General features: G+C 35.6%; 1 protein-coding gene across 8 annotated transcripts in view; it reads right to left on the reverse strand.

Annotated features, from left to right (window-relative positions):
• NCOA2 (nuclear receptor coactivator 2) overlaps positions 1–27,270 on the reverse strand; it is a 314,552-nt gene that overhangs the window by 33,381 nt on the left and 253,901 nt on the right. For all 8 annotated transcript variants that reach the window (XM_058275637.2, XM_058275633.2, XM_071207850.1 and 5 more), the window contains 8 exons: positions 22,220–22,397; positions 19,021–19,209; positions 16,586–16,687; positions 16,147–16,290; positions 13,964–14,111; positions 11,049–12,318; positions 4,014–4,224; positions 1,998–2,204 (listed from right to left, as the gene is read on the reverse strand). In XM_058275637.2, the coding sequence (XP_058131620.1) occupies positions 1,998–2,204; positions 4,014–4,224; positions 11,049–12,318; positions 13,964–14,111; positions 16,147–16,290; positions 16,586–16,687; positions 19,021–19,209; positions 22,220–22,397 (2,449 nt within the window). The remainder of the gene's footprint in view (positions 1–1,997; positions 2,205–4,013; positions 4,225–11,048; positions 12,319–13,963; positions 14,112–16,146; positions 16,291–16,585; positions 16,688–19,020; positions 19,210–22,219; positions 22,398–27,270) is intronic.

The following is a 27,270-nucleotide window of genomic DNA, read 5'->3' on the forward strand; positions in this document are numbered from 1 at the left end:
TAGGACAAGTTTGTAAAATTCCTTTTATAGCTGAGATATTTTACTAACAGTTATTTGATCACACATAAACAATAAGATCACAACATATGTTAAACAGAATCAAGGATTTACTCTATCTAGCCTGGTTTCTGGGATGCTGGCAATACCAAATTTGTTAAGACTTGGTATTCTAAAGGAGGAAACCCCCAGATGAGGCAGGCCACTTCATTTTGAAGTGTTTAATGATGGCCGTATAAAGATTTTGCCTTTAAGTACATGGCTTGCTTCATTTACTTTAATTATGATAAGCAATCAAAAATAGGATATACTTTAAATATTGAGAGAACAGGTATTGGGGAGTGTTTCTTAAATTGTGAAATAAGAATGTGCTACATTAGAATAATTAAGGGTAATGGCTAATTAATTAGAAGTCTGAATAACATACAAGTACGTATTCTAAAAAACACTTTAAAATTAGATTTGAACTATACAAAGATATTATGGAAGAATAGGCTTTATTTTTTCAAAAATCTGTTATCTAAATAATATAGCAAGATCTTAGAAAATGCAGAAAGCAAAAAGGAAAACCATCCATAATTCAACAATATTAATGCAATTAAAACTGTGAAATTTCCCCCACCCCCCACCTGCTTTTTAAAACCAGAGCAGGGGCACTGTATGATCTTTATACTCACCAATGATCTCATGCTGCCCAGATTTTAACACATGTGTTGCCAAATTTCTATTTAAGATTCTTACAAGAACTAAGATCTTTCTGTATTCCACTAATAAGTAGCCTCTCTCCAATCACTGGTTCCTTTTCTCTTATAGAATTTTACATAAATCGATTTATTTATCTTAGAAATAATTTTGAATTAATATGGCACTGTTTCTATGAATATATAAAATAATAGTCAGTGTCTAGAACACATGGTAGGCACTTAATCCGTATTTGTTGAATGAATGAACTATTTTAATATAACTTAGTTCACTTTTCTTATGAATTCCTTATCCACAACAGAAAATAATAAAAAATCCAACCACTTCTTAAACTGAACTCTTACTTTCAGTCAACTATTGAAAAGGCAATGTGTATATAGGGATTACGGATGAAGGAAAAAATAAATTAAATAAATTCCCAAAAATGCTCTTTTTGTAATATCTATTTCTTTCTATGCCTTTGTCTCCAGTATCTCCTTTAGACAAATGAAAGCTGTAAACTTCAAGGAGCTCTACATTAGAAATCATGGCATTCCACTATATCTGTACTAAAGAGATGTTAGAGGGTACATTATGTGGTGGCAATAGCAATCTTTGCTGCTACGTGGACTTCTCATCTGAACTGGATGGAAGTTTGGGAATATGGTAACTACTATGACAGTGACTGCTATTTAGGAAATGTGCCTGGGCAATTTGGCATACGCCGTAAATACAGCAGGTCAAGGTCCAAACCAGATCACAGGCAACTTAATAAACTTTCAAAAATGGAGCCTTGGATCAGATATAAAAGTTAACATTAGGCCAGGCATACTATAGTTTAAAGTTCTTTATTTTTACTTAACATCTTTTCTGAGTAAGAATTGTATAGATTATAAGTATGAAAGGTTGGTTGAATTTCAAACTTTCATTCTGAAATTCTCTAAATTCAAAGCAATTAAAAGGAAGTTTGGGTTTATCAGATTATCATTGGAAACTAGCAATCACCAATTTATTTTAAATGTATCACTACCAATTTCTAGAAGAGTACCTCAATAGAACTGAAATAAGTCTAGGTTTTAGTATTAATGATTAGAAACCTTGTTAAAGTGATAATCACAGAATAAAAGGTTGAGTGTCCTGGAATGTTTTCCACTGTTTCAAATCACACTCTCACAGTGAACAGATGTAGAATTTTCTTACTTTCATGTTAGTTTCTAACATAAAAATTCACTTGAAAAAGTCGACTAGTTTGATGTGGATGAATACATCATCAAGTTAAATAATCCAAAAATAAAGTAATAGTGCATTTGAGCCCTTACCTGTGCTACTGTTCCCTAAATTTCCTTGGTTTCCTATCATCCCTTGATTACTCATCATTCCTGGCTGAGGTATCACTGAGTATGGACTACTGTTTCTTATTGGTGGGAAAGGTCCAGCACCAGTTGGGCTTTGCAATGTGATGTCAAGTGGCAAATTCTGGTTTGGCAATAACCTGCCCAGTTGCCCTGGTCGTGGGTTATTAAAAGCTAAGGAGAAAACAAATGAAAATTGACGGTTAATATAGGATAATGGAAAAGAATATCAACAGTAGTAGTGTTAGGGAAAATGTCTTCCATAAAATAACAAAGATATGCATATTGAGGATCAACTACTTAAGACAAATTCACAGAATACATATGCAGTGCTGAAATTTAAATTCATAATCTCATTAAGTCTCTAATTCATGATAATCTTGAAAATTAAAAAGAACATATGCATGTTATTTACTATGTATTTTTATACTGACCTTAAATTAAGCCAGTATAAAATTTAAGCTTTTGAGCCCTGTTTACTCTTCTAAGTACAGCTTTTTAAAATTCTGGACACATTTAGGTTTGAAAGATTTTTATGGTTAGTTCAAGAGAATTTATTCTGTACTATTATTCTGTACTATAATTACTATGCTGGTGCACTATATTATCACACAATTGGTAATTTGCTAATAATATTAAATTTTAATACAAAAAGATAAATTACGGAGCTAATCTGTTAGATAATACTAAGTATTTTTATTTTCTTTGAATTATTAAACATAGTCTGAAATAGCACATTTAAAAGAAAGTGTAAATTCTTAATAATCACTAATGGAAATAAAATATCTAGGAAAATTAGGGCTGAGAACAGAAATGTACATGCTTCATTATAGCTTCCTCAGGGTTAGTGACCTGATTCCCATTCAATAATCTGAAAACCATTAGGAGCCACAGAAGGGAAACCATAAGTTTCCACACACAGTCCTTCATTAACTCACATGGTTAATAATCACAAACAAACCAGTGTGTTTCTTACCATCTTCTCAAGTAGTTGACTTTGTGATCCATGGATAATTAACCCTCTATTCCCCAAGAAATAGGGTGGGTTTGAGACATAAGCAAAAATTCATCTTTCTTTTGTTTTATCCTTTTAAAGAATGGTTAGGAATCACTTGAGAAGAGACTTAATAATTAAAGCCATTCTGTGATTTGGTTGATAGTTGCCATTTCTGGTTTGAGAATAAATGCTAGACATTGGGTCAAACTTATTTTGAAGAAGGAAAATCATTCTGTTCACCATTTTAACACTGAAGAAATTATCTTTCTATAAATTGTGGCCCTGTTACAGAAAAGATATTTTCTTCCATTCAAAACTATTGGACAACTTTAGGTAACTATCAAGTTTGTCAACTAACTGTTCATAGCAAAGAAAGAGTCATCCTAAATTTACAAAAACCTAAAATGAAAAAAAAAAAAGAATAGAATGATAAAAATATATTTGTTTATAAAGTCTAAAATCTTTCAACTTTTATATAAAATTAAACAGCTTAAAATGCACTTTGAAAATTTGCATGATAAAACTCCATGTAAAAACCGATGCTTACATGAAGATATGATATTTTTAATATGTATAACCCATGATTAAATATTTTGAAGAGAATCTTATTTTTAATAGTATATTATTCCAAAAAAGTTTGCAAAACTCTCCAATTCTTTATTTTTTATTAAAACACATATTTTTAACTCCATTTCTGAAAGGAGTTAACAAAATGAAGAGAAATATGGCAATCATCTGAAGAATTTATCAGTGTAAGTCAGTTTCACTCCATGTTGATTACATTATGCAGAGGAGAATGTTATAAAATCGTGCTAAGGAGACTTCACTTTGAATAGCTGTTTCAATGAATCAGGACAGAAGATGGTGCTATTTGACTACAAAAATCTTGAAATGGTGCCGCTATTCGCATCAAATTCTAACAACCCTTTTTGTGACAGTGATTATATGTGGATTTCTGGGCATAACCATCAATATCTTATACTCACTGCTCTGTGTAATTCGTAATGCTGTTTTCTGGGTTCCAACAGGTGTAACAGGACTGCTTTCAGCTGTGAGTTGCATGAGGTCATTGATGATGGCTTGCTTGTCAACTGATCCAGCAGGGACACCTTGCCTTGTGTCTGGGAAAAGCTGTGGTAACTGACTATTCTGTAAATCATCCAAAATCTCCTCCAAGTTGTCCAACTCACTGCCAGGCTGTAGTTAACAAACAGAAGAATTTATCCAGTCCCACTCCAAGAGCACTATCTGGTACCATAGGTACATTTACAATTATATACCTAACTGCTATAAAGCATCACAGCCATACCAAAGATGCAGATATATGCATACCTCAGGCCTAACAGTTAGTTGATCATCTTTTAAAAATTAAATTGATAAAGGACAAGTAATTTAATTCTTGGTCCTCAATTCCTTCATCTGTAAAAACAGAGATGGCTGAATTAGAAAGAAAGACCTCTTCCAGCATTGTGATTCATTGGCAATTTATAAATTCCCCTTAATTTTGTGCTAATCATTCAATTAATCATGAGTATGTATTATCTATCAGAGGATTATGACTAACAGTTCAGAGCTAGGTTTTGTGGTTGCTTTCCTAAAGAAATATTACACAATAAAACTGGTATAAAGCATGATACAAATTTGCACTAAACTGGTATTTAGCAAATGGTCATTTCTTTTAGGAAAAAAAATTTTTTAAAGTGTAGGGGAAATGGTAAAATAAGCTGGAAATAACCATGAACTAGCTAATCAGGCTCCACTCCCCTACCCTACCCCCCAATTTGAGTGCCCCCCCCCCCCCGCTTGTACTTTCAGTTTCAAGTAACAGTGGCTTTCTTGGTCACTCACAAGTTTAGGTCAGAGGCTGAAAACTGCCCCCAAATATAGCATCTACTAACCTGATTTCACAGAGGCTTTAAAAGTATTTATGACTTTTTCACTTTTTAAAATAATTTCACCTTCAACTAGCAACATGAAAATAATAATAATCACCACTACTAATTCAACCTTAGTATTTTTCTTCCAGGAAGCTAAACTGATTTTATAGATATAACTCTTCTAAACAGAACTTATCTATGTGGCCCATCATTAAAATCAGACAGTGCCAAACACACAAGAAAACAGCCAAGTTAAATGCTAGGATCATTTTCTAGTGAAAAGTGTAAGAATTTACTTGATGTGTAGGTGGAAGAACCTAAGTGAGGCAATTCCCCAAAGTCACTGGAATGGACTTTCTGAATCCTTGGCCAGGGCTCACATTCTAATTTAAAGAAGCCAAAAAAATCCTAAAAAATAATACAAAAAATAAAAAAATAAAGAACAAAGCCCTTCCTTCTACACTGGCAATTCCAAACAAAATGGTTTATATTTTGTAACATGTGGAAAAATATGAGTACCTGAATGAGGAGATTACATTTAAGGCAGATGAGGAGATTACATTTAAGGCAGAATGGCTTACTAAAATTTTTATCCTACATCCTATATACATGTAGAGGTTGGATTTCTGCAATTTATGGCATACATAGTATGTCTGGGATGCCGTTTTACTGCATTATATTTCTGAAGTTAAAAAGAACAAATTGAAGGGACAATTTGATTCTTTTCAGAGACAAATAGCTTAGCAATAATGGGGAGAACCATTTTCTAGGGAATCCCTAATGAAATGGTAGAACAATTACAAGACCATTTCCTAGTTAGTTTAGCCACCAGTTTTTTAAAAAAGAGGGAGAGCATCAATCATGAGAGTTACATTTTACTTACATTCCAAAGTTAACATCCTATAAACACAGATGAACAAAACTCCTTAGGAAGGCACCTCACTGTATACCCTCTCCAAAGGAAACATGGTCTGTGGTCCCTCCCGAGCAGGAGGAGCACAACACGGTTTCTTTGGCTGAGCCCTAAATGAAGTAGTTTGCACTGGGGGTCAGGATGCACAGGAAAATCTTGTAGTTACATGTTCACACGATTAAAGAATGAGGGAAACAAAAAATCTAGCAAATTCATGCCACTCAGCTCATGATCACTCATACACTCATGGAGGTGAAAGGTAGATAAAACTACTCATACTACTTCAATTACCATTTAATAACCACCTCTTGTTTTTTTGTTTTTCACCCTGAAAGCACATAGTTTATTTTGTGCAAGTCAAATGTACATGTAAAGTGATTCCACTGTAGATCTATCTTTATCATGTTTTGTTGAATATATAAGTATAAACTGAATGATTCTTTCAGTATAAACATTTATTGCCCTCCAAGAACTGTTTCTGGAATGTAATGGGCACCCAGTCAACACTGAATTTTGTTAACTACACAAAAGGGTAATTTAAAAAATTTTCACACGATCACCTAAATTTCTTAAAGAAATTCCTACAATTCATATTAATTTCTCAGAATTATTATGAATAATTATGAGTTAATTTCACATTTCACCAAAATGTGAAATAAGTAACCATATTGTTTTGTCATGAAGATAGTTCCAGAGCTCAGAAAGAGGCTCTAATAAACTGCAAAGTTTATCTCTGTTCAATGAAACAAAGTTTCTCTACTACAATGCTGCCTTGTAAAGAGTGTTTAAAAGTGGCCCTTGAAGCTAGATATACGGGTGGGGTGAGGGAGGTGGGCTGTAGTAAATAAGAGTGTAGCCTCCTAAGAAAACAAACATTAAGATTGCCTTTGATGAGAAACATCCAAAATCAACAGGTTCATATAAACAATATTAAAAATATAAAGTATATTATTTTCCTCAATGGATACTCTTTCATTTGCAATATTTCCCCCCCCCCCCAGTCCCAGGTATGTATAAAAGGAAGTGCTTAAAATACAGAGTAACAAGAGCCTAGGCCTACACTCCCACCTTTCCTCTTTACCTCCATTCTTTTCATGCAAATAAGATTTACAACATAAACTATCCCAAACAGATAGATAACTATCATAGTTTCCAAGAGTTCTAATTACAGGATTCAGGATCCTTCCTTTATAATGTACTCCTAATTTAATGAGCCCATAATAACACATCTAATATTAAATATATGTATATATAAAATGTTAAAATATATTTGGGCAGCTTAAATAAATTAATTTTTCTAAATAACTTAAAAAAAATTAAACCCATTTTTCTGCTTGGTTGAGTTTTACTTTTAAAAAACACGCATTAAAGTGATTTTCAAATTTTAATCTTGTGACATTTTCAGAGTAGACCTAATTTAACTGTGGAACCGCCTAGCTCTGAGAAGTAATGAATACTTGTTTGTCTTACGAAAGCCATGCAGAAGATCTTCTTGGTGTTATAAATCAGAAAGAACTGGTTTTTGGAGGACTATAGCTACGGACACTATTGAGCACATTAAGCTTTCTGTCTGAAAACTGCAAGATGAAGTTTCCCTACTATAAATAATATGGCTTTGCCTCTATTATTACTTGTCGATTTTCAGGGTACACATTTAACATTAATCTAATCTTCATAAGTTTACTTTAAATGCTCCTTCAAGTTCAAAACGTCTACAGTCCTCAAGTTGTTTAACAATAAAATTTGGTAACTATAACATTTTCTTCTCACTTAAGTTCTGGAAGGAATGAATTTGATTATATTATTTCTGATGTCTAAACATTTCCTGCCCTACATTTTTGAAGCTTTAATTTTCAAAATTTCCAGTCCTATCCGCTGTTAGGCAATGTTTCTTTGCAAGAAATAAAGATTAATACTTTCCTTTAAAGTGCTTTGCCAAGGTATTTCAAACTTTTGTTTAGGCATCTATTTGAATGTACAAATTAGCCGCATCAATTTGAACGGTTAAACTATTACAAGCAGAAAATGAGTTAGAAAGATTTATAAAAGTTTAACAAAATGAAAATTGGACTAATGGACTTGATTCCTTTAACTTTTCCTGTTTTATGAATTTTTCATGTGTCAAATCAACTTGTTCTCTGACAGAAATATAAAGACCCCATGTATTTTAATAATGTAAGTATATTCTGATAAATTAACAAAATAAAATTTCAGAATATTTCAAATAAAAAGTATAATTTTACCACTTTTGCCAAAACAAAGTCATTAAAAAATGGTAATATAATTCTACCACATTTGGAGGGAAATTTTCAACACTACCTGTTAAAATACAGTTTGCCTTTCTAATGGCGCCAAATAAGGAGAAGAAATTCTCTTTAGATCATTTTCAAACCCTCAACATAAGTGTCCCAGAACTAGAAAGAAAATATGAGTATCATTTGCTAAGGTATCCACCATGCTTCAATGTGTAAATAAGTAATTTAAAAGTCTGTAATCATATTGGAAAAAGTTTGTCACTGTTTCCTGTTGGTTACAAAGTCTTGTAGAAACAAATATTCTTTAAGTACTCAGTAAAGAATGCTATTTTAGGTAAACAGCACCATCAAAATACTTCCTGTCCTTAATAAGTTAGTGATAAGTTAAATACACACTTGGTTAATTGCTCTTTTCTGAAGCAAAATAACAAGACTGCTAACCATGCAATCCAGGTTCCTGAACAGTTTGCTTTATCTTACAAAATAACTTAGCTTATCCCTTTGAAATGAAAGAAAGTCTTCAATAAATGTGTGTAGCAGTTAATAGGAGACACAGTTAACTTGTAACTGGGGATAGTAAAGAAAGAAAACAGGAGGTGAAAGAATCACTGTTTTTTTCTTAAAGCAAGTCACTCTAACTTTGATCTAAATTTAGGTAATGCACACTTCCTGTGGTGCAATGGTTTTGATGTTAAAATTGCTTTAAAGCAATTTCTGGTAGAGTTTTAAATGGGAGTGGAGGGAGTGTGAGACCAGGGACTGGGTTTCATTAAGAAAAATACACATACTGTATATGTATTGTGTGTGTCCACTGCTTTTTATCAGCCCAAAATAATAGATTTGAACTGATTACATACACTTATTGTACATGCATTATGCATGTGTACACTGGTTTTTGATCAACCCAAAACAGATTTGAGCTGATTACATTCTGAACTTCACGTTTCCTAGGCAAGACAATTCTGATTAGAAAATTATCTCCTAAACAATTAGAAACTGCAAGTGACTCGAGAACTTTTTTTTTAACTTCTCTTTTCTTGTCAGTTTCTTCTGTGAAGTTAGTGCAATCCCATATCTAAATATAGAATTGCCAAACAGTGTCCCCCTTTGCTCACCCTCTAAGCTCCTAGGCTCTCAGGCCTGGGATAGAAATAAATTTTATGGAGGGAGGGGCCACTTTAGACACTAAGCTAAGGCGCAGCTGACGAGTCACCATCTTGCCCCGACTGTGTGTCAAGAGAAAGTGATGAGATCTCTGCCTGCCACTCTGAAGTGCCACTAGCTCTGCATATTCTAATTCTAGTGAACCTCAAAAGTATGAAAACATTTACAGTTGTCAATATGGTTTTACATTTCAGTTTAAACATTGCTATTAACTTTCTGCTGAGAACCTGATTCTTCCCAGTTAATGATTTTACCACATTCCAGAGTAGCTGCTATATGGAGCCCTGCATTAACATCTACATTTAAGGATTAATCACTAACAATGTTCATATAATTTGGCTCTGTTTCCCTTGCGAAGGGTACAAAGGCTTGAAAATTTTAGCTGCCTTGTAGAAATGGTAGCAGCTGTCAAGACATCAAAGTGAAAGAAAGGAAGCTAAGCGCTTAGAACTATGGGATGAAGCATAGCTGTAAGAGATTGTGTGGCCTCAGCTCTCCTGATCATTGCCTTCAATCTTAGACCTGCCTCAGTGGAGTTCAGGGTTTCAGACATGCCTCTCCCCTTCCCATTCACACCTAATCCCTAAAGACAGCGACACATGAAACTCCACTTGCAAAAAAAAAATTCAAGAATAAGTGAAACATTTCAACTAGGAAGGCATATGCAACTAATTTTCCTCCTAACCAATGATGAATTAAGAAAAGATGTGAAGTTATGGCAGTGCCCAAGGATTAATGGCCAAGAGGGAGAGTTGATAGCAGGACAAAGTCTTGGATCACTCACCCCAGCCAGTCATTAATTCCCCAAGAAATGGCCTTATACCAAGTATTATGGAAGTAATAACTCATTTTCATAAATAAAGAAAAATATTAAATGGTTTACTTTTTTTTTCCTGTGTATCATCTCCTTCAAGTATCAAATAGAGTGATTGTAAACATCACTTTGTTCTAGATTTTCTCAGGGAATTAATTTTTCAGATAAGTATGACACTATAACCTATTACTTTAGATTTAGATTTACTATTATGGGTTCAAACTTTGACCTCTCCTTTCCTACTGTTTTCCTTTAAATCTTTTAAAATTAATTTTTCTCTTTAATATTTTCCCTTAAATATAACATCGAAGTTTAACCAGGCAGAATGATCATTAGGTTTGAAAACCAGTTAAACTCTGACCTTAAAAAGATAAATAAAAAAGATCAGAATAATTCCATCAGGTCGGTTCTGACAAAGCCCAGTTTCTAGGGGGTGCCTCTCTTCTATTTCAGGCATCTTCTGTAACAGGAACCAGCAAACTACAACTTGCAGGCCAAATCTAACCCAACACCTGTTTTGCATGGCTTCTGAGGCAATAATGGTTTTTACATTTTTTAATGGTTGGGGAAAAAAATCAAAATAAGAATATTTTGTGATGCATGAAAACTTTATAAAATTCACATTTCAGTATCCCTAAGTAAAGTTTTATGGGAACACAGCCAATCACTTGTTCATATGCTATCTATAGTGCTTCCGCACTGTAGCGGCAGAGATTATTAGGTGTGACAAGAGAGAGACTGGTATGGCTTGTAAAACCTAAAATACTTACTACTTGGCAATTTACAGAAGTATGCTTGTCCTATAATGATGTCAGCCTTTGCTAGGCAACATATTTGCCACATGCTGTTTCACTGAGACTTAACTCTGCTTTAAGGTATGAGCAACGAAGCAGAAAGCTGATTTCACCTTATCATCCAAGGTCTCAAAATCCCTCAAATGGAGAAACTCTTTGATGAATACAGATTAGTATACTTAGGAGAACATATTACAAACTTACCTGGTCACTAGGCTCAAAGCTCATCTCTTCCTTCTCAGTTTTCATAGCTATTAATTTTGTATTACTGGCAGGGTCTGTCTTACTGTCCAGTCGTTCAAGTTTGGGGGTTATTTCTGATAAACCAATATCTTTAGTATCATCTTTATCTAGCAAATAGCGAAGTAGTGCATTCTCTTTCTTCTTGGGGCTTGCTGGTTCTTGTTTAATAGTCACTTCTGAACCAGGAGCTATGCTGTTGGACTCCTGGCTCAGCTCTTTGCCTGTGGCTTCGGCAGTTAACTTAGCCAAGTCCACAGGGGAACTGCTGTCCTGCAAGAGTCTGTGCAAAATCTTATGCTTCTCCTTGAGTGAGGTTCCATGTGTTGACCCAGAACCAGGCAAGCTACCTGCAGAGTCCTTGTTTGTGTCTGCCAAAGAGGTGGGTAAAGGTGAAGGCTCCATCTGATCTGATTTGTTGGTCAACAGCTGCAGAAGTTTGGTCTGTCCTTTGCTGTCATGCAGTCTGTTCTGTCCATCAGATCTCTCACTGCTCACAGCCTGGGGCATGCTGGAATCATTTGTTTCCTTTTGCTCTCCAGTATGGCAGCTGCTCTCTGCTTGTCCAGTTGTACCTTCAGGTGGCTCCCCATAAAGTCCAAAACAGTCTTTGGAGTCTAAGCTTCCCATCTTGCTGAGTGGGGGAGGATTTATATTAACTGGGGAGTTTTGCAAATTGCCCATTTTTAGGTCTGGTGAAGCCAATGATGACCCTAATGAGACCCCGTGCCCTTCACTGAGGGCCTGAAGTGCATTGAGAGAACTGTTGGTGTAACTATGGCTATTTCCTGTGCTGCTGCAAACTCCCACAGGGGAATGCAAGCTTCCTGCAGGGGAAAATTGACTGGGCGGGATTCGAGGGCTTCCAGCCACTCCGGGGCTCATGCGGTGTCTTGGTGAAAGCATCGAGTTGGGCTGGCCAGGATTCATGCCAGGGCTGCTTTGTGAGGGACTATTCATTTTGAGTGCATAGTTACTACCCTGAGGAGTGGTTGCTTGCATGCTTGACACATGGTTCATTCCCCCAGAACCACCAAACCTGCCCATAGGCATGCCCATTTGTTCCTTTGGACCATTTATGGGAAAATTTATATTGCTACTGAGGGTCATGTCCTGACCTGGGTTCCCACTGCACATGCCCTGATGGGCAGGGCTGCTAGAGCTAATTGGATTCAATGGCTTCCCCACGGCTTGTCCAGTCAGATCCGGATTCATTACACACACATTCTGCTCTCTGTATAATAAGAAAAGAGAAGTAGACGTTGGAAAAAATACCTAGCAAACTGTTATTAATGTTAAAAAAATGCAATGGTTTCTTTTCTTTAAAGGTACACTTAATGGAAGGATAATACTTTGATGAAACGATCTGCAATTAGGGACAAGGCTGAACACATAGTTTTGGACCAAGAGGGATGTTTTCCAGTCAACTCGTTAAGATGTTTGCAGTTTTAGGAAGGGGGTGTGTTTAAATTGAACTACTACCACACTGAAATTGCAGTTACTTGATAACATATTAGAAGGGTTACAGTTATATATCTTTCTCATTAAATGGCATATGATCACAAATAATTGAGAGCTTGTACCATCTTAAAGAAATGACCCTATTAAGAAGAGCTGTATTCAGTTACCTACCAGAGATTCTATCCCTAACCACAGACACATCCATAAGCCTGCTCTGATATGTACACGTGGCTCATGAAGTAAAGCAAACTTGGGGATAGGGGAGGATAATGTGCCCCTAACTATTAGAAATTCTAAAAATTCTAGGGCCAACAAAGTTACTAAAAGTGTTCAGACTTAGACTGCTTTGTCAAACAGATTTCCCCTCACCCTCCCAAGGCAAACTTGAGCCTCAGAGACAGACAACATGGCTGGAAGGGAACTGCACTGTGACCTCAGTTTGTGATTTTATTCCCTTACTCCTAGACATCTAATCCATCTCCTTACTAACAACTAAAAGCAGGTTGTCTCAGCTACATGATTTTCAAGCCCCATGAGCTTTAATATAGCCTTGGCAGTGTCTTGTGAGTTACAAAATGTTTTCACAGATCCAAACACAACAGGTTTCACAAATTTTCAAACATCAGCTTTCAGTCAGGTGGGTGAAATCTGGCACATCTGCAATCACCTGAAAATTGTATCAGTTTGAGGTGAGACTTAGCAACAGCTGGCAAACTGGGCTGACTTTTTAAAATCCCTAAATAAAAGAGTAATTAATTGAGAATTGTAATAAAATGGCACTTGCTACTTCATATATCTTCTGATAGTACCTCATAAAGTTCTATAACATACACATAAATATTTTTACAACTTGAAATTTAATTGTTTTCCTATATTTGTGCTCTAAACCAATATGGCTTATGACATTTACTTTAAAATCAACATTTTTCTTTATTTTCATTTTTGATGGAACTTCTTTACCCTTCATTTTAAAGTCTAATGTCAAGAAATCAGTTTAAACATGAAAACAAGAATCTAAAATATTCCTTCTAAGTATATACATCTGAAGTCTTAGATTTAAATACATGGGAGTAGAACTCATACCACTAGCATCAATATTCCTGCTCTGCAGGTGTTATCACTGTCAACTGGTTAATTTCCATTCTCCTGTGTAACTCATAGTCATGTCAGAGCAAAAATAATGCTAGCCGTGTGTTCTTCCAGCTGCTTCAAAATCACTAATATTAAGGCCACTACTTTGCCAGTATTATAAGTTGTCTTTTAGCCAATAGTTAATAACTTAACTTTCTATTTTCTATTACTGGAGTCGATCAACAGTAATGTCTAATAAAACTGAAAAGCTCTAGGATGACTTGTTGCTTTTGTAACATTTTCTCTTAAGCTGGGAAAGGGAAGTGATTTCTTAGGACTAGGATTACCTGTGAAGCATATGTAAAGATATTACAAGCTGAGGTTCATTAGTAGTCTGAGAACGGATGAGTTTGCTCTTCGTTTGGGCAGCAACAAGAGTGCCATCAGACAAGGAAAAACGATAGATTTGACTGAATGCCAGTCCTTGTCTCAGCACTGCAGGCAAGCAAGTAAAGAGAATGCACATTTCAAAAAAATTAAGAGAAAGAGGGGAAAAACAACACAATAATATTAATAAACTTCATGAAGTTTAATATTATATTCCCACTAGTTTGTTAAAGAGTTATAAGTAATACTTATGTTATTAATACATTATGAAGTTTTTAAAAGCAAATTTGCTTTTCATTTAAGATACCAATACATTCAATACACTGCTTATCATATAAACCTGGACCTTCAAACTATACTTTTCTAAATTTTCAGTATCATAGCAAAATATAGTAGCAACTGTTTATTACGTCCAAACAAGCTTTTCAATGATTTGTTTAAAATATTGGAAAACCATACAATGCAGAAACATAGTATCTCTAGAGTGCACATTTTGCCTTTAATTTTCCTTAAAATATAATAAATATTATAATGAAACTTATGAATATTCCCCTAAGGTTACATATTGTTCAATTCATCATCTCATACTATTTTTCCTCTATTTTATTTTACACTGTGCAAGAAGTATTATTTCTGTAGTTAGGACAAAAAGAAGTAAAAGATAAACAATCAAGAATCTTTTCAGAGGAAGAAAAGGCTAAATAGAAAACTGAAACTAAAGTGCAAATTTCATTCAATAACATTGGTTTACTTTAACTTCTGGATTAAATGTAGGGTATTGTACTCAGGACTCAAGGACACTGAACATATTTGCTCATGGTGATTTCTCACTTGATTTCTTTTAAATTCATTCCAATTTAAAGAAAAATTGTGGGGTTATGTACTTATTTCTAAAAGAGTACCACATGAATAGGATCAAGAAAAAATAAGAGAATGAGGAGAGAGTAACTAAATATGATATGTGCTTTTTGAAAAATGATCTACAAGGCATAGAGCTGAAACACACAAGTGCCACTGATAAAATGCCAAGGTCAAAGATGCATATTAACTGGGCAATGACAATCTAAAACTACCTTTCCACTATTTGGTTACAAATCTTTGCAAACATGCAGAAAAATTTGTCAAGCTGAGTTATGAGGTACTGCACTAAGTTCCTCACATGCAGCTGTGGGCCCACTCTAAACTTCCTTGTTGTAACCATGTATCTTAATCAACCACACTGTGCCCATGAGAGCAGATAAGGAGGAAAAAGGTACCCCTCCTCCTTAGCACATATTCAAGCAAAGGAATTTTAATCGTTCTTCCTTCTTTAACAATGTACTTGAGAAAAATGTGATTCTGTGGAAAGAACTCTGGGAGCAGCACAAAGAGAGACTACCAGGACAGGCCTTTGATATAACTCCCACTGCTGACTCTAAATGGATAATCTTGAGTCAGTTATTTCACCTTACTTGCTTTCATATCTATGGTATGAGAATCATATGCTTACTTCATAGACTTGCTGTGAGGACCAATGAGATAATGAAAAGAAGGCCAATGCCAGAAAAAAGACTAGGTACTCTATAATGGCTGCTTTTTAAGTACTGGGCTTATTTCCAGTTGTTCTATTAATTAATTGTGTGGCCTCAGACGAGTCACATCATCTGCTTGGGTCTTCTATAAACATCTAGGCAATCCCTGTTGGTCATCTCCTTGAAGGAGAGCTGTGCTCCCACCATTACCTCTCTCAGAAGTTCAACTGATCTTACAAATTTCACTCCATTCTTATTTCCAGTTTTCCCTTATGAATCAGATAATATTTCTTTTGACATCAGATGGTATGTTATTACCTTGCCTTATATATCTCAAAGCCTTAGAATCAAAGAAACCAGCTTTTCCCCCCTTTCTTTTTGCCTGTCTGTGAAATGACCATTTCTTGCTTTAATTCCTTCTGCAAACTCTTCTTATAGGTTCCCCTTTTAAATATTCCTTCAGATGGGCAGCATCTTCTGGCCCAGCTGACACAGGTACATCTGACTTACAAAGGTCACTAGATCCAAGTCCCTGGAGTTACAATTCAGGAATCACTGAGAGAAAGCTCCCATCAGAAGCAATACTTTAACAGTAATCAACTTTTAGAGAAGTAGCATTTAGAGATGCTGACCTTCATGATGATGCCTCTTAGCATAGGACACAGACTCCCCTTCATGTTGTGTATGGAACTTCTGAATGCACCTTCGCACCAGATCCTCCCAGCCTGGCTTCATGGCTGCCCTCATGGTGCTAGTATCCAGTGAAGTGATCTTGCCTATTAAACAACAGCAAGCATTATTCATAAATACTAAAATACTATTTATGGTAAAAAATTAAATTTTAAAAAGATTTAAACTTTTAAAATTTAGAATAGAGAGTGCAAGCACATGGTATGAAAGGGTATATAGTGAAAATAAGTGCCCTCCCTCATCTTCCAGTTTCTTAAGACTTCTACCCCAGAAGTCACTATTACCAAGCTCTTTATATTCTTCCAAAGATATTTACTGCACCTAGACTATGTTAACATTCTAAAATGATTTTGTTAGTCTTCACTGGAAAAACAAATTTACCTTGGAGATCCTGGCGAGTAGTAAAACTTTCTGATGAGGGGAGAATTGGTCTTTCCTTCATGGGAACTCTTCTTGCCACACAAATCAAGCAGGACTGCAAATCTTAAATCATACACACATATGTTTATCATACTGGCATTCTGAGTGATATAAACCCAAATATATCTATGACAAAACATAGTGACAAATCACTACATACCTCTGCTCCTCACTGGCTAAAGTGGGAAGTGGCTGGGGGAGGTGGTGGGGCAGGCTGTGTAGGGTGAGCTGGGTGAACAAAGGATAAACTGCTGAAGAAAATCTTCCATAGTGGAGAGTTAACAATAAGAAACCATTTCTCCAGGTATGGAAAACAATGGAATCCTTTCTTATTTAATGGCTGATAGAAACAACCAGCTTAATTCATAATAAAGGACAAAAATGATGAAATTCTGCTCTGCTTTGCCAATAGTTTGTTTTTTTAATCCTAGGTTCACTAAGGAACAGGAAAACTAGACATCTCTTCTTCCAAACTATGTTCATATGCCTACAATGGCAACATGCAATTAAAAGCAAATAATATAAACTGAGCCTAGAGGCACATTCAGAGATTCAATCCCAGGGTACCTAGAAAATGCAGCATGTACCATACCAGGTGCACCACAGTTTAGAATCTTGACTGTGGCTCCTTCCTCATCTAGCTAACACTAAGCATTCACTGTTCATCCACCTGACTTGTTTCATGCATCTGCATTCACTTCTGGAGAGCAGGGGTGTTTTATTTATTTTTGTGACACTCAGAGCATACTGCATTGTCACTGGAATTCCAAAAATGCTGGACAAAATGTTAAAAAATAAAGTTGTTCCTTCATATCTTATGCCATGGATTTATGATCATTCAACTTTAATTTAGGGGAAGAATTTCTTGAAATATATCAGTAATAGCTGGCATCACAAAATTAAAATGTAATCCTCCTCCCTCCACATAATACTATAAAAATGATAGTTTTTTGTATACTTACTATGAAATAGACATCTTTTGAGCTGCTTTACAGGTTATCAAGTCACTTAATTCTCTTAAAAATTCTATAAGTTATGTACTAACATTATCTCCATTTTACAGAGAAAACCAAAGCACTAAATTTAAACAACTTGCCCAATGTCATGCAAAACTTTGGGGGAGCCAGGATTTGAAACAGAGCAGATTATCGCTCATAAACCCTGCTCTCTTACATTTTACTAATTCAATTTTAAATGTACAAAAATGGGTAAATATAAAGCACAAAATCCTAAGTTAGCTCAGTTCTCACTTTTTTATACATTAAAAAATATTATACAGGAATGAAGAAGGATTTACCCTATTGCATAAAACAGAATAAAATCACTTGATACTCCACCCTAAGCAAAAAGTTAATTTTGAAATACTATCAACTATAATTCCTCTATATTTCCTTTCCAATACATTTTAAGTTGAAAAATATTTACATATTTTAAATGTAAAAAGTATTAAATAATTATTAGTGCCAATATTAATGCCAAATTTTGTGTTTTACATATCTTCATTTAATCCTTACTATAATCTGATACTAGTATCAGTGATTTCACTTGGTAATAGAGTAAATTGATGCTCAAAAGGTCAAGGAACTTGCTCAAAACCACAGAGCTGGTAAGTGGCTGAATTAGGAGCCAGCCTGTCTGATTATAAAGCCCATGTCTCCACTTTACCATGGTCCTCAGTTCCTTCCCTTCCACTAAGCACACAGAATGCATTCTTCACTATTGCTCCACTATAGTACTGAGGGTGACACGTAGCTGTGTGGAGCCTGGTTTGCTTGGAGGGTATAGGGGTTATACCGGCATTTCTTTAAGAGGAATATCCTGAGTTTATTGTTTGAAAACTCTTCTACTCCCACACTCATCTCTCTCCTCTTATGCATCATTCTAATAAAATACTCTAAACCTAGTATCTGATAAGCTATATGGAATTCATTAATCCCCTGAAAGTATGTGAAAAAGGCTGTTAGTACTTGTGTGCATTTTTTTTTAAATAGCTGCGGCACATAGCTCCGTTAGATTTTCAAAGAAACCCAGGATTCTCAAAAGATTTAATCACCAATGTTTGAGAGCTACACTAATAGTCATTAATCATATATGGTAATTTAAATTTAATTAAAAATTCAGTCCCTCCAGTTGTAGTAGTCAACTTTCAAGTGTTCAAAAGCCACAGGTGGCTATGGAGATATAGAACATTGCCATCACTACAGAAAATTCTATTAGACAGCATTGTACTGTCTAATTTATTGCAAAAAGCTAATCACTGTAAAGCTGGCAAAAAGAACAAAGAAACTGCTTCTGATTTTTTCTTGACATGACCACTAATTTTAGATTATTAAAAAGTGAAAGACGTAACACAGGAATAAATACAGACATAAAATATCCTAGAGATTTTGTCCTACCTTCTCCTTCTTCTTTGATGGACTTTGGTTGAGAAACAGCAAAGCACTGCATAGTTTCATATTTCTGATGTGCTTCTTGGTTATCATGACCTTCCTCTTCTGAATCAGGTAAAGGTTTTACAAGCATCCGACAATTGAAGGTATGGCTATTCCGCCTAGGAGGTTCACCAGACCAAGATCCCCCATTCACTGAGCAAGGTAAAATTAATCCAATAATTATTATAAGGAAACTAACATCAGATTCCTTGCTGCTGAATTATCAGAATGATGTAGCAAAATACGGTTATTTTACATTTTACATGGAGCTTTATATTTTATCCCAAATACTTTCATAATGTGGAAGGAAAAATTTCTTGGGTTATGTTTAACAAATTGTATATATTTTAGATATTTCAAAATGTCTTTTACACTTCTTACTCTTCATCTTGCCTTCTTCCATTCTAGTTTAGGCCTTGATTATTTATTACTAGATTATTACAGTTGTCTATTTTTAGTTCTTCCGAACTTTGATTTTTGGAAAGTAACTTCAATCTACTCACATTCTAGTTGCGGGTATGTTACCGCCTATAGCAAGTATTAAATTCTAAAAAGAATTTTCAAAAACATTTTATTTTGAAACAATTTCAAACTTACAAAATAATACAAAATCCATTCAGAGAATTCTAACATACCACCCCCAAAATCCCAGAGACTCAGATCCACCAACTTTTATATTTTGCCACGTTTGCAGTATCATTCTATTTATCCAACTATCCATCTAGCTATCCATATATTTATCTATTTTCTAAATATTTGAGAGTAGGTATACACACCATGCTCTCTGAACACTTAACACTTCCATGTATATTTCCCAAGAATAGGAATATACAGTTATATCAAGTTCAAGAAATCCAACAATGATATAAAGCTTAAAAGTCTATATTCCAGTTTTTGTCCCAATAATATCTTCTTTTGAAGGATTTTGACTCAACGGAATCAGAATAGGAGGCCATTCAAATTGGTAAGTCAAAATCTCACTAACCACCCCATAGTATTCATCTACCCAAATCTTTCACATTCCCCAACACAACCTTATCTCCATCATCCTCCATCATCAGTCCCACATGGATGCCTCTGCTCCTGCTACCACATCCGAAATGTTAAGCTGCCTCAATTTCTCCCATACAAAGGTATTCATCTCTAAGGCTGAGGTCCTCTATAACAAATACTAAACCAACTCATCTAGGCACTTCACATTGCCTCCTCTTAAAGATCTTTCTTTTCTAAAATTCTATAGAAATTTTACAGTATTCTCTGTAACATGGCTGTTGCTGAATTACTCTACTGTAGTCTTTATAAAATTGTCTCATGTACCATCCTTAACAAGACTGAAAAATCCTAAGGTTATACTGATGTCATTTACTTCTTTTCCAGTGGAAAAACTATTTCACAAGTCTATTTTAGTATCAAAACTAAAAAATGTATAGATTAAGCCAGGAAAAAGATATTGAAAGAAAGACATCATTTTTGGTGGAAATGGATTAGAGAAAACAAAGAAAGAAATAAAAGAATGACTGACTTTGAGAATTAAAGAATGTTTATGGACCACAGGTCAATTTTCCTCACTTTACAGGTTAGAAAACTCACTTTGGTATTCTCTCCTTTACTATTCCTTATTTTTTACCTAAAGAAAATATTAGGACCAGTAGGATAAGATGGAGGATAAAAAAAAAGCAAATATACTTTCAAAACACAAAAGGGCACCTGTGTGTTAAGGTGAACCCAATGCTAAACCCATGGCTGAAGAGGAATAAAAAAGAAAACCCTAGGAAAGAAAAAATTAAACATAACTATTTAAAAACAAAACTATTTAAAAATTACACAAGCAACCACAGCTAGTTTTATATGACTATGCAGACATTTGGGAAGTTTATTTCACTCACCATCAGTATTTTTAAAAGTTTATTTACATAATGGAGACCACAGAGAATAATCAAAGAGGAAAGAGAAAGGTTAATAAGTTAAAAGTAAAAAAGGTACAATATAAAGTAAGGCAAAGAGCTCTTTAGACAAATGAATTAATAATAGTAAATTATAAGTATAGATCCTTTAAGGAAGTCACAAAATTACTGAAGAGATCTGAAAATATTAGTTACTTAAGAAATTCCATTTTCTTGTTCATTTACTACAGAATACAGTGAAAGACTCCCTTACAAGTTTTATACATTTTGTATTATTATTGCAGTCACATTGAACAAAGGGTTTCTTATCAAGAAAACCTAGAGATAATGGAATTTTAAAAGGACCTTTTCTGTTTATTGTGGTAACAAGACCAGTTAACAAAAACAGTTTTAAGAAATAAAAATATTTGCTGAGGACCTGACTTAATTCTGTCCTAAAATATGCACTTCTTTTCATCTGTGAAGCCATTCTTAGCACCAATTTAAGTGAGAATATTTAAAAAAGAACCACTTTGTAAGTGGGAACAACAATACCCTAAAGCAGCAACTAAGGTGGGCCCACGCTATGAATCACCCACTTTAAAATATGGCCCTTAATAACTATGTACACTTTTGGATGGCATCTCCAAAATAAGGTGAAGAAGTCAGGAAATTTGAAACAGGCAAGTGGGTAAGAAAGCAGCATCTGAGAATGATACCTGTACAGCTATTGAAGGGCCCGGTACAATTAAAGAGCCTATCTAGGGCTCCCAGGCTAGTAGCATTTGAACTTGTTCCTTAAGATTTTATTTTTAAAATGTTGTATACACCCACATATACTCTCTTTTTACACACAGAACTCAAACTGAGTCGAAACTTAGACTTCTCATGCCCACCTACTTCTTAGATGGTCATGGAGAAAACAGACAAAAATACAGTCATCTGGCAAGGAAGAAGGTAGGAGACAATCTGGCACCTTAAAAAACCAAAACCAAAAACCAAAACGAAACCATGAAAATTGTTGCTACATGAGCCTTTTCCATCTGGATTATATTTCATGTACTTTAAATATAGAATCAAAAGCTCATTCAAGATCAGTATATGCATATTATCTTTATTCTAAGACTTCAAAGCTTAAATAGTTAACATAAGCATCTCTTAAAAAACTACTCAGTTACTTTTTTTCCTCGAGTGACATAATACAGTTCTATTTTACCCCCTCCAATCAAGAAAATGTATATGTATGGGGGAGGGAAGAGGGAGAACAGATAGACATTTACCTATAGACTTTGGCAGCAGGTTTTTGACAAACTCAGTGTGGTCCCCAACATGAAGGATGCTATATACACTTTTGTTCATCAGCTCTTCCTGGTTATACCTTAGGTACTGTGTCACATTCTCAGAAACAAACACAACGTTGCCTTCCAGGTTCACTACAAAGAAGAAGCCATCAAGGGCCTAAGGGAAAAGGCACAAATTATGTTAGAAAGGATGCAACATTAAATAATTTACAATTGTTAAGGAGGGTATAATCCCTTTAAGGGAAACACATAATTCACACTTGGATAGAAAAGAGATCTCTCTCTCACACCCCTCTCTTAGGTATTCAGAAACAAGCGGGATGTGGCTCAACTGATAAGAGCATCCCCCTACCATATAAGAGGTCCAGGGTTCAAACCCAGGGCCTCCTGGCCCATGTGGTGAGCTGGCCCACGCAGTGCTGCCACGCACAAGAAGTGCCCTGCCATGCAGAGGTGTTCCCCACAAAGGGGAGCCACACGTGCAAGGAGTGCACCCCGCAAGGAGAGCCACCCTGTGTGAAAAAAGCGCAGCCTGCCCAGGAGTAGTGCCGCACACATGGAGAACTGATGCAGCACGATGATGCAACAAAAAGAGACAAAGATTCCTGGTACCACCAAGAATGCAAGCAGACACAGAAGAAGACACAGCGAATGGACACAGAGCAGACAACCGGCAGGGATGGCAGGGAGGGGAAATAAATAAATAAAAATAAATCTTAAAAAAAAAAAACATAAAAAAAGAAACAACAGTTTCCCTTGGTGAAACAGATATTCCATGTTGGTAAGTAGAGAGAGCCTAGATAAGGATTTCTTGTCACAAACTAAATGACAAACATTAACTCTGCTGGTTTATCAGGAGATACTTATTGTCAAGTGAAAGTGTAAAAAAAATGTATATTTTCAAAAGGAGATTGATGTAGTTTGTAGGACTAAGAATAACTTTTGTGTTAACAACCCCATGCAAAGTAATTGTGTTCTACAGATCTTCATGTTATATACAACAGGAGGAAAAGGTCAACGATAATTTTTCTTAATTTAAGGATAAATGCCAAAAAAAAAATACAGAATTTTACTACCTTTAAAGCTACAGGGTTTAACTGAAAAGAACTGCAGTTCATCTCAGACCTTTAAAGAAACACGAACCTTTGTTGTTTGGTGTAGGTGAGGACAGGATCTGGGAAGTGTAACTCTAATTATAGCAAACAGGTCTTCGTGAGGACCTCAGGTTTAGGTATGGCCAGCACTGCCCCACGACTGGAAAGTCATTAAGTTTTGGTTTATAATAATGAGAACTGCAATGTTAACACCTTCTATATAACTTATTCTCTAGACTGTTAAGATGCAGATTCCTAAATTAACTAGATACTAGTAGTGTATTTTCTGCAACGGATTCATAGCCTCACCCTTCATTGTCATCCCAATCTAGTTTAGGGAAGGAGGACATGAAGCATCTAGGTCATGTAAGGAAATAAAGATAGTAATAATAGCTATTGAACCATCCTTAAAAATATTGTCACATTTTAATATTTACAACTCCATAAGGAATATTTTACCTCTCCTAATTACAAGGGAGGAAACAGACTCACAGAGGTTAAGTGATTTACCCAAGATCTTATAACTGATAAGGGGCAAAGCTAAAATTTCAGTCAAGGTGTACCTGACTCCAAAGCACATGCTTTGCTTACTATTTAGCAGAGTGTTGTACTCCAATTTATATCCCAATCTCCATTTGCCTATCACTTCTGCTTTAGCAGCAAAGAGTGGGGGCTCAGTGAGATTCTCTTAGTTGCCTCTCTTTTTTCTTTTGATCCTTGCTTGTCATAGCTCTGTTTTAGTGATCAAGTAGTTGATTCGGACTAGAAAAGGATTGACACAGTAAATATTATCTCAAATAGCTGGGCTCCTGAGGGCTCTGGAGACATCCAGACACTATAGGCAGGGCAGACAGATCAGGAGTTTGGAACCCTATCAGGGGACCCTACTTTGGAATTTATGTTCCTCAGTGTGACAGAGATAGATTCAGTTGTGGTTTCCCTATACATGGCTCTTCTGCCCTTACATTTGAATGTACTAGAGTTGATAAGTATATGTCCAAGAGACTTATATCTTTGGGCTTTCCATATGCCAGTCGGGCCCTGAATCTCAAGAGAGTCAAACACCTACTCTCCAGTGCACTAGACTCATCCAGGACAACTAATAAGGAAATGATGATGGACAATGCCCATCTCAAGGAACAGAAAGAACCTACAACTGCAAGCAAAATAGTTCTATCCATCTGTCCCATGAGATCTAAGGCCCCTCTCAATAAGAGGCAGAGTGGGCATCACCATCCCAGAATTCTCAGGATTGGGGAATCAACAATGGACTGGAGTAGACTTACTGTTATTCTACTACAGACTTATAGTTATTGTAGCAATGGAAGAACTTTTATCATTGATGTGGAGACAGTGGCCACCAGAGGTTCTGAGGGGAAGGAGAAGGGAAAAACAGGTAATACAGGGGCATTTCAGGGCTTGAGAATTGTCCTGAATGACGTTGCAATGACAGATACAGGACATTATATATCTTGTCATAACTTAATAAAACTGTGCAGGAGAGAGTTTAAGCTATACTGTAAAATATAACACACTTAGTGGCAATGCTCCGATAGTGTTCATTAGTTGTAACAAATGTACTACACTAATGAAGGATGTTGTTAAAGTGGGAATGTATGTATCATTTATATAATCTAAGTATCTTTAAAAATAAAAAAAGGGATAAATCCATTAAAAAAAAAAGTCTTGAGATTGATATTAGTTAGTGATTGATACTAGTTAGTCAGACCTAGAACCAGGGTCAAATAGTATAGCCAGTTTATGGTAGTTTCCTTATGACACTTATTACTGTTGTTACATATCAAATACATATATGGGTATTTTTATTTTTTTTTAGGGGTACCAGAGATTGAACTCAGGACCTCATTATTCGAGGCGTGTGCTCACCCACTGAGCCACACCTGCTCCACTTATAACAATGGGTATTGATAAGGCACAAAGAGTTTATTTTTTTCCATATTTTCTTTTCCCATAGTTATTATTTAACAGGCTCCTAACTTTGTGTGTTATCTTTGCACATATTCTATCTTTGATTCTCACTAAGTGCTCTCTCAAATTAGAATGACCAAAAGGCACAAGTGAAAAGCTCTTCTAAAAATGTAATACCACTTAGTTTCAACCTTTTCTTAGATATTCTGATAGGCTTTCTCAATGGTATAAACAATGCCCAGGAAAGCAAAACCATATGTAAATGGCCTTCCATAATAGGGTGACACTAACCCTTGAGAAATCTTCCCTGTATGAGTGTGTATGCACATCACATGCACATGTCTATGTATGTCTGGGAGTGGGTGGGTGGGAAGGAAGTAAATCAGCTGACTAGTTCTGAACCAAGTGTCCTTTTAAAGCTCACTGCTTTAGATACACATTTAGCAGAGATTTTCATAATTCTATCACCTATAGTTCACTTTGGAAAGTGCATGTTGCTTCCTATGGCTTTATACCATGGTAAAAAGATTGATTTGAGGCATAATAAAACAAAGATGAAAATGCTTTATCTCCTAAAACTGAGTTTTTTTAAAACTTACTACGATATGCTCTGATGAAAAAAAGCTGGGATTTGGTTTTGTTGCCTAGCAACCACTATGCTATGATGTAAGCATGAGTGTGCATCTATGCCTAGGAATAGCTCAACAAGAACAAGTTTTTCTGTTTAAATTATATGTATCAGGGATAAAAATTTAAATTCAAACCTAAGCCACTAGGTTCAAGTATTACCTCTCTTAACTGTAGTCAGTACTACAGTATGCTGTATAGATACTTGTTCAATGCACTGAAGTCTCAGAAGTCTATTTTGAAATAGCAAAAAAAGTTGGTTTGATTTTATGAGATAAGGTCCACTGATACCTAGCAATTTGATTTCTACAATTAATATACTTGCACTTAAATGGCCTCAATTCCAATCCTGTGGTTATTCTAAGCATTTCTTTATAGAAGTTTCAAAAGTCTCCTTAGGGGGAAGCGGACTTAGCCCAATGGATAGGGCATCCGCCTACCACATGGGAGGTCTGTGGTTCAAATCCCGGGCCTCCTTGACCCATGTGGAGCTAGCCCATGCGCAGTGCTGCCGCATGCAAGGAGTGCCATGCCATGCAGGGGTGTCCACCACGTAGGAGAGCCCCATGCGCAAGGAATGTGCCCCGTAAGGAGAGCCACCCAGCGCGAAAGAAAGTGCAGCCTGCCCAAGAATGGCACCGCACACACGGAGAGCTGACACAATAAGATGACGTAACAAAAAGAAACATAGATTCCTGGTGCCGCTGATAAGGATAGAAGGGTCACAGAACACACAGCGAATGGACACAGAGAACAGACAGCTGGGGGCGGGGGATAAATCTTAAAAAAAAAAAAAAAAGTCTCCTTAGGCATTTCTACCTTACTTTAATTCAACCCCCCTCCCCCAGATACAAGTGTAAAACACAGATACAATTTCCCAATTGCAATAATTTCGATTACCATAATTTTCAAATCAATTTTCTGTTTGTAATTCAAGCATTTTCCCCCAAAGGAAGTTATTTACTGTTTTTTATCAATTCTAAATAGACCACCTAGTTTTCATTTTCTGTAGCTAAGAATCAAGTGGGAAGTAGCAGTCCAAGGCTGTCCACTGCCTTTGCCAACTATGGAAAATCTGTTTAAGTGTGTTTTTGCTCTTTCCATGGAAGATGTAAGCTGAATGTTTTTAAATTACTGATTCAAGAAAAGATAAGCAAGGACATACATGAGGCCATTAAAAGCCTTTTGGCCATCAGGTCCTGCCCAAGCCCTGTCACCAGTCAGCTGTAAGACATTCAGGGAATGAATGCAGAGATCAGGTCAGATGATCATTAAATCTTTCTGTGCATCCCCTCCCAATCATATGGTAGGTTTTCACTGATTTACATTTTCTAAAATTAAAAATCAACTTATGCACTGACTGAAAAAAAAAAAAAAAGA

Source organism: Dasypus novemcinctus, chromosome 14, assembly GCF_030445035.2.
Source record: "Dasypus novemcinctus isolate mDasNov1 chromosome 14, mDasNov1.1.hap2, whole genome shotgun sequence".
Lineage (NCBI taxonomy): Eukaryota > Metazoa > Chordata > Mammalia > Cingulata > Dasypodidae > Dasypus > Dasypus novemcinctus.